Source organism: Syngnathus leptorhynchus, chromosome 1 (assembly GCF_054491065.1).
Source record: "Syngnathus leptorhynchus isolate UIUO chromosome 1, UIUO_Slep, whole genome shotgun sequence".
Lineage (NCBI taxonomy): Eukaryota > Metazoa > Chordata > Actinopteri > Syngnathiformes > Syngnathidae > Syngnathus > Syngnathus leptorhynchus.
In genome coordinates, this window is record NC_141195.1 from 19837141 (window position 1) to 19852536 (window position 15396).

The window sequence follows — 15396 nt, forward strand, 5'->3', positions numbered from 1 at the left end:
CCTAAAGTACGATATATGAACGTGGAGGATAGAACCATTACGCTTCATGTTTATTTGGATTTTGTTGAGCAGTTTCCAACCGCACCCCCAGACATATTGCAACAGTATTTGTGCAGCTGTAGTGTCAAGGTTGCTCGGCGACAGCAATTGATGAAAGATAGGAAGGCAGACTCAATTCATCTCAGCATTTTTATTTGTGAGAGCAAATTCTTCACTTCCTTGCAAAGTAATGCTGTCTTGTCCTCATACCTTTCAGTACGAAGGTATGACGACAAGGTTCAGAAGACTTTAGCGGCAGAGGAAATCATCTCCATAATTGGATGATTACAAGAGCTGAATGGAATGTGGATTTTGCAAGCGTCACTGACTACAAGTGGGAAGATCCCTAAAAATTCCACTTGTTTTGAGAAGTGATATCCCTTAAAACATCCCTTGATCTCAAGTGTTCTTCCACTAAAGTCCAAGCCTACAAATTGGAGAGATTATCAGCCATGAAGAAAAAAAGCAATTGGGCCAAATATAGGCATTTTCCCTTCTTTGACCCGAATGTTGGATGTCTCTCAAAAGATTATCATGAGCAATTATTCTGTGATGCGGAGTAATTTTTTCCTCCGTGATATGCTTTGATAATGGGGTAGAACTGACAATTGAAAATGTTCAACCTTGTTTTATCTCATTTGACCTTTATTTACCGCATCTGTTTTTTTGTTGTGTGTCCATTTTAAAGCATTGGAGATCATCGCAGATAAACATGACCTATAATTCATATCACTTGTGTATAAGTTTTCCCCTCTGCTTGCTTGAATTTTTTTTTTTTATAAATGAGTCATTTCAAAATACATCAGTCAAGAGAAACACAAGTATCTACAATTTGAAGCTTGTCAGTTGCTTCTGATGCATACAACTTACTGGGACCCACCACCCTTATTTTTTTTTTTGCTCCCCTCCAAGCTTACTAACGCATGACATTTTCTTTTTAACGAACCATTAGCTTCATATCCTCAGCTCATTGTACTGAAGGGCGGCTAGGGCACGGCGCCACACAGAGAGGGGAAAGGCAATGACGCGTTCAAGTACAGTAAGTGTGCCAGTTGCCTTCCATCAGTCATTTGCTCAGTTCAGGCGTGGATACACACTGATGTAATGAGGGACGTTGCCCGTGCGTGTGCGTGTGTGTGTGTTGTGCACGCGTATGTGCATCTGTTTAATAGGCTGAACGATGAATCATTCCGGGGATGACCCGATTCTTCAGGGAGGTATGAGTGTGTGTGTGATTTCGGTAGTTAATGGCGCATGAAACAATGTCTTCATTAGCATCTCTATGTGGACCACATGCAGGGACAATAATCATATCTGTCAGTTTGATTGCAGGAACAATAAATGGCTGTACAATGATGGAGCAAACCTTTCAAACATATTATAAACTTGATATCAAGACTGTGGGTGTGGATTCCAAAAAATCTGTCCATTGTTTTTTTCCTTTCACTCATTTTTCCAAGATAGGAAGAGCTTTTCAGTCACACTCACATGCACGAGACAATGTTATTAGTCTTCAGTGAACTTAACATGCATGATTTAGAAATTCAGGAGCATGAGGAAAATATACAAACTCCACATAATGTAATAATTTAGAACTGGATCTAAATATGGTTAAAGTATGAAAAAAAAGCTTTCAGTATGACACAATAATTTATTATAAATATAACTGCAAACTACAGTCACAATAATACTGTGAAACTAATAGCGCCAAGAGTCAAAACATTAACATCAGTAGTCCTTGTGTAGGATCTTCCAAGATTATGCAAGTTCATCCAATATTCTTGTTAGTGTATATAGAAAGAGCACAATTGTCTGCACATACTGAAGAATATGCAACCAGAATGGATATAAATCTTATATTCTGAACGTGGTTGCATGCAGAGCTCGGAAGCAACGTGACGAAGATTTTGCTGAGCTCAGTGTAAAAATAATTTCTCACACGTGTAGGTGATTGAACCAGTAATAGCATTGCATGTACCAAAATATTAAAACGGGAATGTACAATAGCATAATAGCATGTTATGTGAAATCAGAACCCAAGAAATTCCTGCAACTGCAGCAGAGGCTTGGTGGGCTGAGTTTGGAGGGTGGGGGGGGGGATGTCACTTGTCTTTTTTTGGGGGTCTGTCTCCACTTATGGAAGCGCCATAAAAGTGGTAATGCTGCGCAGATGGAGACATTGTGCCTGTGAGCGGGCTACATGGAAGGCGTAGAATGCTGAGAATGCCTTTCATCAAGGCTTTATGAAGGGGGCAGCCGCTTTGATGATTTCGCTGACATTTCCAGGAGACGTTAAAAACTTGAGCCTGGCTAATCAAATCATTGCTTGGTTCTCTTGGAGGCATGCTAGCAGGAGCATTAGTGGTTTTGGAGATAGACAGATGCCGTGTTTAAGTGCTTTTTTAGAAGGAAGGAAGGAAAGAGTGTGCCGTCTCCGAATGCATGTCTTGTCTGCACAATGTAACTGTATACACTATATGAATTATTTTACGTAGATGTATACAAGTGTAAAAAAAGTTAAGTATAACATGCAAATGGCAATGCAAAAAGGAACAGACACTCACAGTATTTGATGCTCATTCTTCTCAGTATATATTGAAATGCCATAAAATATACATGATCACTTTCCTTGTTAGCTGACTTCTGAGAATTTACCAGCAACTTCCATCCATCCATTTTCTATACCCCACAGGGGTCGGCGGGTTACTAGCAACTTGTATATTCTTTCTTAAATTGAACAATCGACTTAAATGACTATTAAAAATATCCATGCAGTTATTGAATGAAAGCAAATTCACAAATAAACATAAAAAAGGGTCCTACTATTGTACATGTACTGTAGCCATACTAGACATGTAGGGCAAAACAAGCCCAAGTTTTAGGATGTGTTCTGTGTTGCCTGCCAACACACATGCTGTGTTTATTAATTCCAGCAGACAGTTCTGGGTAACACACTTCTCGAAAATCTTTTATCCCTCTTCATTTCATGTCTGTCATGAATCTTCACGGGGCGAGAAAGTTGACTTTATTTTTGGTATGTTTAGTTTTGTGGTACTCTTGTTAACATGTCCACATACTTGTATGATAGTTAGGATAGGAATGTTAAAATATTATGTTGCCTGCACAGCTGATGGAGGAATGTTTGTATTTATTGAAGGGAATTAAATTATTGAAGGTGAACAAGACACAGATTGGACCGAGTGTGAAGTTCACTCGGACAAGGAACAGATAGGGAACAGGTTCTGACTGTGAGCCTCCACATAAGACCAAAGGAGAATGGACGAGCAGAACAGGAACAACAGGCGCAGACACAGACGGGAAGCAACAGTAGACAGCAATAGGGAGAAACAAATGGGCAGCATTTAAATACATGAGGGAGCATGTGACAGTTATTCCAGTGATAAAAAAAGGTGTGGCTGAGGGAAGTTGCCAGATGAGCGTCCTATGGCACAGCACGTGATAGTTTTACTTTAATGGCAAAAGTTTAACTTTTAGTTTGAAGTAATAATTGTCAAAATAATCACACCGCATATTACAGATGGATGGAGAACTAATCTACTTTTACTTGATGTGTTTTCAACAGCAAACTAACAAGGCCTCAATGAATTTCACCAAGAATGTAAACAATTTAAAAAAAAGCCTCCATTGCTTCAATTGCGTTGGTCACATCATGCAGAGAATGTCAAATGATTGACAAAAATTGGATAGCGTTCTATGGACTGATCGACCCAAGTGCCCCTGCCCCACACCGATCCACCGATCCATCCACTGATCCACCAGTCCGTATGTCTGTCCCTCCATTTGTCTGCCTGGTCTTCCTCCCATCCATCCATCCATCCATCCATCCATCCATCCATCCATCCATCCATCCATCCATCCATCCATCCATCCATCCATCCATCCATCCATCCATCCATCCATCCATCCATCCATCCATCCATCCATCCATCCATCTGTTCATCCAATCTGCCCCCATTCACACATTTATTGAAGTGTCTGGAGTGCTGCCTGACTGAAAATGATTTATTTTGTCTTTAGGTGTGTTAGCCCCCTTCCCCCCTCTATTTCCAAGGCCATTTCTTCTTTCAGCCATCTGGCTCTAGAGGTAACAAAAGCCATGCTTGGCATAGGTTTTGTACAGCAATCGACCGGAAGACACATGGAAACTGAAAAAATATAAAAGCACACTATGTCTCCCTTAACATCATAAGCATTGGGAAATGGAAAAAAAAAAGTGGTCTGTTCTTTCTGCAGCAAATAAAACACACTTAAGAGAGCCGCTATTGTAAGCTATAATCTATTCAGAAAGCACAATTCCACTTCCTGCATAATGAGGGTGAATGGAAGAGGTGTGATGGAGGAGCAGCATTTGGGGCTCTCAGCTTGTTGACCCAGCGTTGCTGTGCCATCTCTCAGCCACAGGCAGGTTTTCATTGTGGGTGCTATTGTTCCAATTGCCGAGATTGTAAGAGTTGAAATTATGGGAATGGGGTGGTCACAAAGAGTCACTGATTGTACCTGTCACACGAATAATATGAAAATATAATGATAGAGTATACTGCATAGTATTTCTTGGGGTTGCTTTTAATATTCCACCATAAGCCACCAATGTCTTTCATGAATGCTACTGCAAAAAAAAAGGAACTTGCTTCCTGATGGATGTTTTTAATGTACAAGAGCTCCTTGCCACTGCAACCTATTCCACTTGGTTGTCATGGAAACCTACCATAGTTCGTGTGTGACTGTGCATGTATGTGTGTGCTTGTGTCTGAAGATGAGTGATTGTCTGTAGTTGTGAGTATGATGGCAATGGGCTTCATTTTACTTAATGACTCAATTACGTGGTGGGAGATGCATAAAAAGGGGATGGGCCCTATGACTGATACTAGTTATTTCTATTGAGACAGAACAAAAAGAAAGAAAAGCCTCACACTGCCACCTACAGCTTAATTTTAGATTTACTTACTAAAATGTGCTCCAAAACTTGTTAACCGGTGGTTACCGGCCCTCTCGTGGTTCATAGCGGTATTGCAGGTGGTCCGCAAAATTGGAAATGGAAAATAATTGTAACATTTTTAAAAGTAAAATCAATTTATTATTTTGACTTGATTCATTTTCCAGCTAATTTTCTGAACAATCAACTGACTTTTTCTTGCCTTCTTGGGAGTTAAGATCAGGGGATGTCAAGAATAATTGTCAACTTTGCCCATGTGAAGCCGTTTGAGACTTGTCTGTGATTAAGGGCTATATAAATAAAATTGACTTGACGTATTAGTAAATAGTACAAAGAGTACAAACTCAAATGACCTGTTCATTTTGTTGAGCATCAATTAGACACGACATTCATGAATGCCACTAATAAAGGAGGGATAAAAATTTATGCATGTACCATTTACATGCATGGAAACAATCTGTGTGTACCGTGCGCCTCTTGAATCCAAATTATTGCAAATGCATGGTCCGATTACAGATTAAAGATGCATGGCAAACAGATCGTTCCGATTTTGCATGTGAGGAGAATGTGTGCATTACGTGCTTTAAATTGAGGGCAAATTAATAATTTTACACAAATTTGTTACATTTCCTTATTTGGTTGTCTAATATGTGGTATTTCACTTCAATTAACGTCTGATTGTAAAATGCCAATCAAACAAACTGAACTTGGAACTCCAACATTTGAAGTGATTGGGCAGGTAAACTTCGTCACCTGGTGGCCAAAGACGGCAATTGCACGTCTTTGGCTTCTAAAACAGTTTCTACAGGTCTTTTGCTATTCGGTGTCCTCTATTCTTGTATAAATAACCAAGACACTGATATTTCGAAGATTACTCCCCCAAGCATTTGAGAATGACATTCAATAGATTCCCCTGGTATGCAGTGCAGTCATGCTGTAGTCCATTCAGTGACAATGATTAATTTGGTTGTTTTCAAAAGAAGACAAACCTCAACTCATTATCTACCTAGTTCATGTTGCTCTGCTTGTTTTATGTACAGCCAAGTTGCACTGCATTGTTAATATAAATTGTAAATACAGTAAATATTCCCCAGCCTCTAAAAGCATATCTGCCAAATTGCTCCCACGAGTACCAATTAGTTTACGAAATGTTGCACTAGGACAACACGTAAATGCGATATTGTGCTGTTATTGCCGATAGCAATTACCATTGAATAAGAATAAAAACCTGGTATTTCATCTTGACTTTCCAATGGGAGTGAAATGCACATTATAAAAGGGAAGCGTTTGGAAAACCGATGGCATTTTCTTCCACAGAAGACTTTAATGGATGCAAAAGTATTTGCTTTGAAGGGCATCTGAGTATTATCTTTCAAATGGGTAACAATTATTTAAAATGTTGTTCATACAAAACGTTTCTGTAAACATGAGCAAGTGCAGTCATTCTTCATTACCGTTAAAGGTTCCATACGTTGGTCAAATATTAAAAATAAAGTATCAACTTGTGGAGTGAAAACGTTTATTATTTTTAAACAACCACAAAAAACACAACAGTGAGTGAAACAAACAAGAATTCCCCTCACTCTCACAAAAAAAGCCACGTACCTAAACGCTTGCATTTTCCGTGTGCATATAATAATTTGAATTTAAAAACAATCAAACTGTGCTGGTTGAGTGCAATAAAGATCATCCATAAAATATAAATCTAGGTTACAGGCATTCAACACCAATCAGATCTTCAGTGCAAATGCAACACTCACTCTGTGTTGAATGTTTGGGCTCAAATGGCTAGCGGATAATTGCTCCAATCACGAGTGTTAAATCTTACTTTTTACAAGTTGCTTAATTTGGCTTGACCTGCTCATAAAAAAAAAACACTGCAAACTTTCAAAATGGTGGATAAAGCTCGACATTCTTCACAAAAATGTACAATTGTGAACAGCAACAGTGAATACCTGATGATTTACCTTGTGAATAAGGTTGTGAATTGAGATGGGAGTCAAAATATGATTTACAAACAACACACTGTAACCTGGCACAAAACTGTTGGCTAGATCAACTTGTGGAGTGAAAACGTTTATTATTTGATTTTATTATTTGCATTAAAAGAAAACATTTACTGTTCAAACCATTATACTGATGTGGATTTGGGAGGTGTTGAAACAGTCCAAATTGAGGCAGCAGAGGCTGGAGGTTCAACAACATGGTGGCTCTAATGATGCACCAAAAACTAAGCAGCTCTGAGCTGTTTTGGTCACACAGCTCCCCCCTGAAGTCTGGGTGAGTGACGTCTGGGTTAAAAATGGGCCCGCCGGCTGCTGTGGTAACGCAAAGTGTCTGGTTGTGCCACGGCACGGGTAGAGAAGAAGAGCGAGGCCGGTTTTAGGCCGGGAGCGTCTCTGGCGCAGCGCAGCCAGGGCTGACGCTGCGTCAATTCACCCTTTTTGCAGACTTGTGCCAGGAGATTTTGAGAGTCTGTCTCGCTGGTTTCCTCCTGAGGACCGCTCACTGCTGACAAACACACAACAGAATCAGCAACATGGCTCGAAAAGAAAACAACTGTCATGGATAGAGAGAAGCAGTAGACATGCACCAGGGGAGGCTTCAATAAACTGCCGCTGTCAGCTTCAAATGCGTGCAGAATGAGCAATCGCGGCAGTACTTGATTACGTATTCAAAACGTGCACAAATAAAAATCTGGAAAAAAAAAAAAAGCATCTGCGCCACTCTAAGCATGAACGTGAAGCCCACTGGGCCACAAGCAGGCAGCCTCCTTGATTGCATTAGCAATATTTTTGACAAGCACACCTGAGAAGAGTAGAAAATATATTGGGGAGTGAAAAAAAAAAAAAGACATGACATTTAAAATCATCAGCACAACTTCATTTGGTGCAAATATGTAAGGGGCTGCAGGTTACATCACAATTTTGTCCATCTTGTCATTTCGACTGCTTACGTGCACATACCTATAGGGAGCTGCTTTGGACACAATTTCGAAGAAGAAAAACTAAATAAAAATAAAAAAGGGGCAGCATTTCAATACTGGATATTTATTTGCTAATGACACCCAACAGCTATTTTGATGTCCTTGACATTGTTTCATTATTATTTAACAAACAAACAAAAGTTTCAGTGAGGTAAGATTAGGTCATCTATCTGCAAGGAATAATTGCAGTGTTAAATCAACTGAAGCCTCCCTCTGGATTTCAGATTACCTGCTTCACCTACACTGTAATCTGAAGGTAAAGATTTTCTGCCCGCCTTCCTTCCGTGCCCACTGCGCCAAACTCCCATTGGACCCTGGCGAGAAAGGGGTTATAATTATCGGATATTAGCGGGAGGCTACTGTTGGGATACCCCAAAACATCTGTCTGACGATTAGTATGGGTCAAATAAGAGTCAATTAGTATACCTGATGTTTGGTCACCATATGAGCGGTGTGGATGAGCGGCTTGTACTGCAGGGGCTGGCCCAAGAGAGAGTAGTGGGCTTCACCTAGACGTGCCCACGACAATTAGACATGACGAGCTTTTACAACATTCTTCATTTGGGCCCTCTTTTTAATTGCCGTGTACAATAGACCATTTTTATTTATTTAACTGCAGGGCTGAACTGTTGATTACATGTAGGGCTTTATTTGTACAAGAGTAATCATTTTAATCCATTTGTTAAATGGCTTTAGAAATAATAATTGCAAAATACTTTGGAGGGTGGGTACAGTGGTGCTTTCAGTCGGTCTAGGTTTGGGTATTAACTTCAACTTCTGGCTGTGATCAAAATCACTCCCTTTCCACTCTGTCGAGCCCTATTTGATATATTGAGGTCGCTATTCTGTAGTGCTTATGTGATCCTTTATGCATAATAATTGTCATCATGTTTCTTGTAATACAAATGAATTTGGAAGAATATCATCTCAATATTAAATGGCAATTTAACATCTCGGTGAATCCCGAAGCATTTACTGACCTGGTCCGCTGTGACAGAAGTCTGTAGGGAGTTGCAGTTGTCGCTGGTGAGCCATGACGGGGATGGACGAGATGCCTTTGATGTTGGCCGATGGTCCCGATGAAGACGCGAGCATCGGGGATGAGGGCAGGCTGCTCTACACGTAATAGACCAGTGGTGCAGTCAGGAACAATAGGGGGAAACACAAACACTTTCATTCAAAAACAAACAAATGCCTTAACTGCATCCGCCGCTCTACATCACTAATGTACCATTACTCTTTAATGCTTTTATTATGTCTTATTATTATGTCTCCCGGCTGGCCTGGCATTGCGCCTTGGGATTGCTCGGGATGAGCTGAAAGAAGTGGCTGGGGAGAGGGAAGTTTGGGATTTTCTGCTAAAGCTAAATACCTGATTCTGGAGAAGCGGTTGAGAATTAATGGCTGGATGAATATTCTTTGCCGAATGCCATCAGAAACCAAGTGCTTGCATCAAGCAAGCAAGCACGCACACACGCCGTTTCTTTTTTTGTTTTTTGAAACCAGATTTTATATTCACCTCTCTGTGCCTTCATGAATCCTCAGAGTGGAACGACATTTTTCCGTCCTCTCATTGGTTCAGCTTTGTTTATCCCCTGACTGGTCCAGCTTAAAATGCACACCAAAAATTGATTTTACAGGGGACGACAGTGTTGGATATGATTAAAAAATAATCATTTTCAAGGCGCACGTTTCAAGGAAAGAAAAAAAAAAAGGTTTTATCAGGCTAGGTTCATCAACATTGTTGCTGGCTGATTATTTCAAAACAATCGGATTTTTGGGCCACTTTCAGAGCAGTATGTGAGAGGGAACAGTTCACTTGCATTGACAGGCAGGCGCAAAGAAAAGTGGTCTGCTGCATCTAAATATTTTTATATAACTATTTATTATAAACTTCTAAAATGGAGTACACAGATTTTGGAGTTGATAAAGTTTCTTGCTTTTGTATTGATGCTATTCATCTCCAAATACGCAAAATGCTTCTGTCTCTTTAATGCCACGCATTGTTACCTAGTGTTTGTATTTTATTTTGTGATAGTGTTATCAAGATGTGGATTAGGTCACTTAATAAGTCTTCATGTTCACTTTTAGCATTGCAGGTTATTTTTCAAATACTACCTGAAAACATACTTATTATCCGGAGTAGTTTACAAACACAAGGTACAGTCTGGGTCATTGAGCCCAAATTCAATTTGGATCATAATGGTAAAGCGCCTAGCATTTTGGATGTGTATTTTCCTGCATTTGTACCTGCATGTTGTCAGACGGCAGCGGGTGATCTGCTCGGCGGCTACGGTGGTGCTCGGGGCCCAGGTGTTTGTGACTGGGTTGCTTTTGTTGGCAAGGGGAGGACGCCTGGGGCTGCTGGCAGGGGGGAGCTGCCATTTGCAGCATCATCATACTGCTGCCGGGGGCCGGAGGCAACAACCCTGCACACGATTAAAAGGAACGCAAAAAAACAGGCGGTTGGTACAAATTTGTACAGGGAAAAAAAAAAAAAAAAAAAAAAAATGCTAATCAGCTCAAGCAGTCATGATACAATTTAATTCGGTGTGGCTGGTAAGCAGATTTTCAGCACGTTTACCTTTTTTTTTTTTTTTTATTAACGCAGCTCATCACACAACCTCATTAATGCATTTAGACTGAGTGTATTTGTTTGTGCAAATGCGTGTTTGCTCAAAAGTTCTTTTCCAGCAATTTGGTTCACCTACACATCCCATCCGTGAAAACAACACTATTAGCTGCTCGGCAATTAGATTTTAAGTGCCTCGATTATAAAGGCACATCCATAGGGGCTATAATTGAGTCGTTCTCTTCCTGCTAAATCTTCTGTGATGATCCGGAAGATCCAATTACCTAATTAGTTTGAGCTGCGTGAATGTGACTGATGGGAATGGAGGAAGGGGGGGGGGGAATTAAAATAAGGGGAGGCTCCTTCATCTGTGCCGACATCAAAAACACTTCATCCTTCAGTTCAATACTTTAAAAATTATGTTGACACATGGTTTAACAACAGGTAAAAATCCAATTTCAGAAGCCAATGTTTATATCAATTAATCAAATCAACAAAAAAAGGGACAAGAGAGATTACAGACGTAAAGCGGTCAATCCAAGATACGCTTCCAGTTAAATCGAAAATCTGCAGATTTACTTAGTAGTGTTTTTTAAACTTTAGTCCGACATGTATTTATTGTAAGAAAATAAATAAAAACATGGCATTTACTCACTCATCATCGTAGATCTACTCACAAAATAAGATGTTAAAACTTTGAAACTATCTTCCAATTTTAATGTTTCTTATTTTCTATTTTTACTTTTTTAAAATCTTTTATTAATTATGTTTGTCTTATTTGGGTGTGTATTTTTTCTTTTTTCTCTCTTTCAAACACATAAGCTGTGTCTTTGTGATATTATAATGCAATTGGTCAAATAAAAATATCAACATTCGTTAAGTCTCTATGACGCCTGTGCACTAGAGTATTCTGAGTGTGTGAGTTGAAAGCAAGTATATGCCTTCCTCCCATTTATTTCCAAGTGCCCTATCTCATTGTGTCTTCAGTTAGGGTGTTTGAGTGCACACGCCGGCTCTCCATTTTTACTGCACTCTGAATTTCCCAATGGCAAATTTGAGTAACTCATTGAATTTCCAATTGGCCGTGCTGTGAGCATATTTTCTGAACGCACCATTAATTTGGTCATGTAAAAACAGAATGGTCATTTCTAATATGGCGCTGTCCTTAGGTTGATAAATTATTCTTTTCCTGAAAATGTAATGTTAAGCAGAATACCAGGTTTTTACTCTTGCTTACACTATAGTGTATTCTATAAGAAAAAAAAAAAAATCCTTTGAGTTGACATCCACTTTAAAATTCAGATTATTCCCATGCCTGAAGGAGCCAATTAAGAGTTTTTACTGGAGATGCTTGAGGTGAGGCTGCCACGTGACCTTCATCTGACCTCAGTCCTGATGGATTGAAATAATAGCTCCCACCACTCAACATTCACACATGGATAATAAGGGGCATTTGAGAGGAAACAAACACTTATTTCGATGAGATTCATCATATCTTCATAATAATATAAACGATTCTTTTGTTCAGACAACAACAACAAAAGAATCTGTTTATAAGAAACAAACACACCTGAGCCTCTGTGGGCCACATGGATAAACCTTTATATTTTTCTTATTTGACAGACCTACAATATGCACATTTATCATGAAATCATTGTTTTTATGGTCTGCAAAGTTGTATTTTATTACAAACATAATACACAGTATGTAAGAAATAAATTTGTAGTTGATTATATGGTATCAATGTAACTGATTTACTGGGGGGGGGGGCTTCTTTACTTTATGCTATAGCCTCATTGTCATGAACTAAAACAACATTCCATTTTTCATGTGTAATATGTGGTGTTAAATTGAGTCTTGTGTCAGGCACGCATACATTATACAAACTCGTTTGAGATAATTTTATTATTGGTGTCTAGATTATGGCTATGAAGAAAAATCGCGGTTAATCAGAGAAAATTGAGCACAGTTCTCTCCACAGAGGCAGATATAAACAGTAAATAGAAGTTATTTTTCAGCATATTGGTAAGACATTTCTTCCTTTATGATGCATCAATGTGATGAAATGTATATAATGTGCACTATTCACAACTCATGCCAAAGAGATCAGAACATATACAACTCCAACTCATATCCAGACGTGACTTTAATGTCATCATTTGGTGTAATGCAACAACGACTGGTTTTAGATAAAATGACTGACCTGTGTTCTGCTGGGCAACACAGGAAGAAGAGTTCTGAGGGAAATTGAGCTGCTCCATCATTGGGGAGGGCAGAAAACTCACAGTGGAACTGCGAAGAAAGGTACTTTCAGGCAAATATCTTCACCACCATCATTTAAAACGCAACTGAAATCTATAATTGAGGACATGTCGGATTTGTGCGGAAGGGGGCGATATTTACATTAAATATATGCCCCTTTATCGATTCAAAAATGTCTAACACAGAGTTGATCTCATCACGTCAAAGAAGTTCAGAGGAAAAGTAGTGAATGTGTTGAAGCAACCTGGCACCCATAAGGAGGAGTTGTGCGAGCTCAACATTACAGCTGGTGAATTAAATTTGAAAGTGAACGTAAATCTCTCTGCAAAGCAGGCGCTCGGCTCTGTAAGCAGCCTGCCTGTGGGGACTTGTGTACAGCTGGCGAAACACAGACTGCAGGTGGACAGGCAGCCCTTGTGGGAGAAGCGGTGGAGCGCTTCCGATGCTACCGCATAAATCATTCCGGCACGGTCTGTCCAGCTAAAAAACTGCCTAATTTCACACCTGAAACAATGACAATGTGACCTATCCGGGAACGCGCGGGCTTTCTTTGCTTCGGTCCCTCGCTGTCTTTGGTTTGCCACAGATACTGTACTGCCTGGTGTAATGGTCCCAGAGGCACTACAATCACCAATTTCCAGACTGATTGGATCCGTGGAGGCAGAAACTAATTACGTGGTTTGCGTTCTGTGAACTAGTTCTATCAATCTGTTATAACGAGAGCCTGGCGCACCGCACCGCACGACTCCACGAAAGCGCAGCCAAGACGAAAAATGGCCAAAAAGCAATTAATTGCAAAAAGGTCTCTCAGACGACAATTATCAGTTGCACAAAAGGCGCGCCACGCAGAGTATTGAGGTAATGCCATCTTGAAGACTTGCGCTCACATGGTGCTTTGGGGATTCATCAAATAACAAGCACCTTCACAAGTAAGGCGCAGTGTTTCCTGCATATATATTTTTTTGACAGCAAAAACTTTGATCACACATAATTTGACCTATTAAAAGAGATCAACTATGCTCAAATGGTGCTTTGACGATTCATTTAATAAGAAGCACCTTCACAAACAAGGCGCAGCAAAAAAAAAAAAAAACTTGCTTGTTTTGAAATCATCACAAATCAAAGCACACAAATTGACCTATTAAAAGATCAACAACAAAATGCATGAATTATTTCTAAATTAGTATTTTGGACTGAACTGAATTTACATACATATTAAAAGTACATTAGGGCAATTGTTTCAACAAGAAAGTGTGCATGTGCATGCGCATCAGTATTTGGATGCTACCTCATGGTAGTATGCTGGTTCGGAGCAGGGAGAAGGCTGTAACAGGGCTGGACACCAGCGACTGCTACCGCACCTTGTCCTGGCGGGCATGACGAAACCAACATTGGCCCCGTATGCTGTGGTAAGGACACCTGCGATGGACCAACGACATACATTAGTATAGCAACTAAGGCTATACAATATATTGAAAAAATATAAATATCACCATCTTGGCCCATGCAATATGCATATTGCACATTGAAAGAAAAAGAATTCTTTTATTAGATAATACAAATTTAATTTCTTTAGATACATCACAAAATTGATACAACTAAATTCAACAAGCATATTTTTAGTTCCTCACTTTCTGTGGATTTACCAGTAAATCCATTTTAATTGAATTCATTTTATACATTTTAGTTTAGCTCCACTGATCTCCACAGACCGCCACAAAATCATGCAGAGTCAAAATATTCGATTAAAAAACTCCGACAGTATGAATCAACTGAACATCAATATCTTTGTAAAGGCAGAATTTTTTGTATAGCTCTTGCATTTCATGTCATTGTCCAAGTGACCATATAAATGTGGCTGACCGTCCATACCTGATAAGACTGCATTGGAGAGTACTGGACCATCATGCCTTGCATTTGACTGCTAATGCTGCTTTGCTGGACACCAGTGAGAGCAATGTTGAGTGTTGGCTGCATGCCCACTATAGTCTGGTAAGATGCTGGGCTTGACATCACAGGCTGGTGCACTGACAAAAAGAAAAGCAAAGCACTCAGGCCACACCACAACAAGTGGACAGAGCAGTGGAGTCAAATTGGGGATTGAAATGCTTGGCCACAAAGACTGGACTCCGGTTAATAGGGTCTTTTCAGGATAAACAACCACCAACAAGAAACATGCAGTGCATCAGCAGGGAGGATAAAACAGACGGGGACTTGAGCTGTGCGGTGAGTTGAGCTGTTACAGAAGAGCAAGGTGGAGGCATTTGGGGTAAATGAGAAAGTCGATATATCTGATTTAGCCCGCAGGGGCCTGAAACAGCAACATGAGTGACCAAATGAATGTTGCGAGGAAAAAAAGCCCCAAACAAACATCAATTTCTTATTAACGCCAAAAAACACCTAGGCGATCAGACTAGCGGGCCATATTCCCAAATGGCATGAAATGGTGGCGCTGGCTCCTGGCTGGAGGGGCACACTGTCAAGGTGACAAGGCAAGACATTTGAAAATTCAGTCTCTAGCGACACACGTGAGGTGCTGCGAGCGACAAAAGAGAGGGCATGCTTTTGTGAAGGTGTCTGCAG

At 40.0% G+C, this 15396-nt stretch overlaps 1 protein-coding gene across 6 annotated transcripts in view; it reads right to left on the minus strand.

Moving 5' to 3' along the window:
* Positions 1-6479: 6479 nt before the first annotated feature.
* LOC147062556 (R3H domain-containing protein 1-like) overlaps positions 6480-15396 on the minus strand; it is a 32790-nt gene continuing 23873 nt past the window's right edge. Inside the window, exons 19-26 of one of the 6 annotated variants that reach the window (XM_085906058.1) lie at positions 14686-14840; positions 14102-14232; positions 12755-12843; positions 10230-10408; positions 8960-9095; positions 8406-8488; positions 8209-8293; positions 6480-7501 (exon numbers count right to left, since the gene is read on the minus strand). In XM_085906058.1, the coding sequence (XP_085762184.1) occupies positions 7290-7501; positions 8209-8293; positions 8406-8488; positions 8960-9095; positions 10230-10408; positions 12755-12843; positions 14102-14232; positions 14686-14840 (1070 nt within the window). In that variant the 3' untranslated portion in view covers positions 6480-7289. Of the gene's footprint in view, positions 7505-8208; positions 8294-8405; positions 8489-8957; positions 9096-9498; positions 9588-10229; positions 10409-12754; positions 12844-14101; positions 14233-14685; positions 14841-15396 lie in introns of those variants that run through there. The other 5 variants (XM_085906049.1, XM_085906066.1, XR_015065525.1 and 2 more) reach the window with 5 other exon arrangements.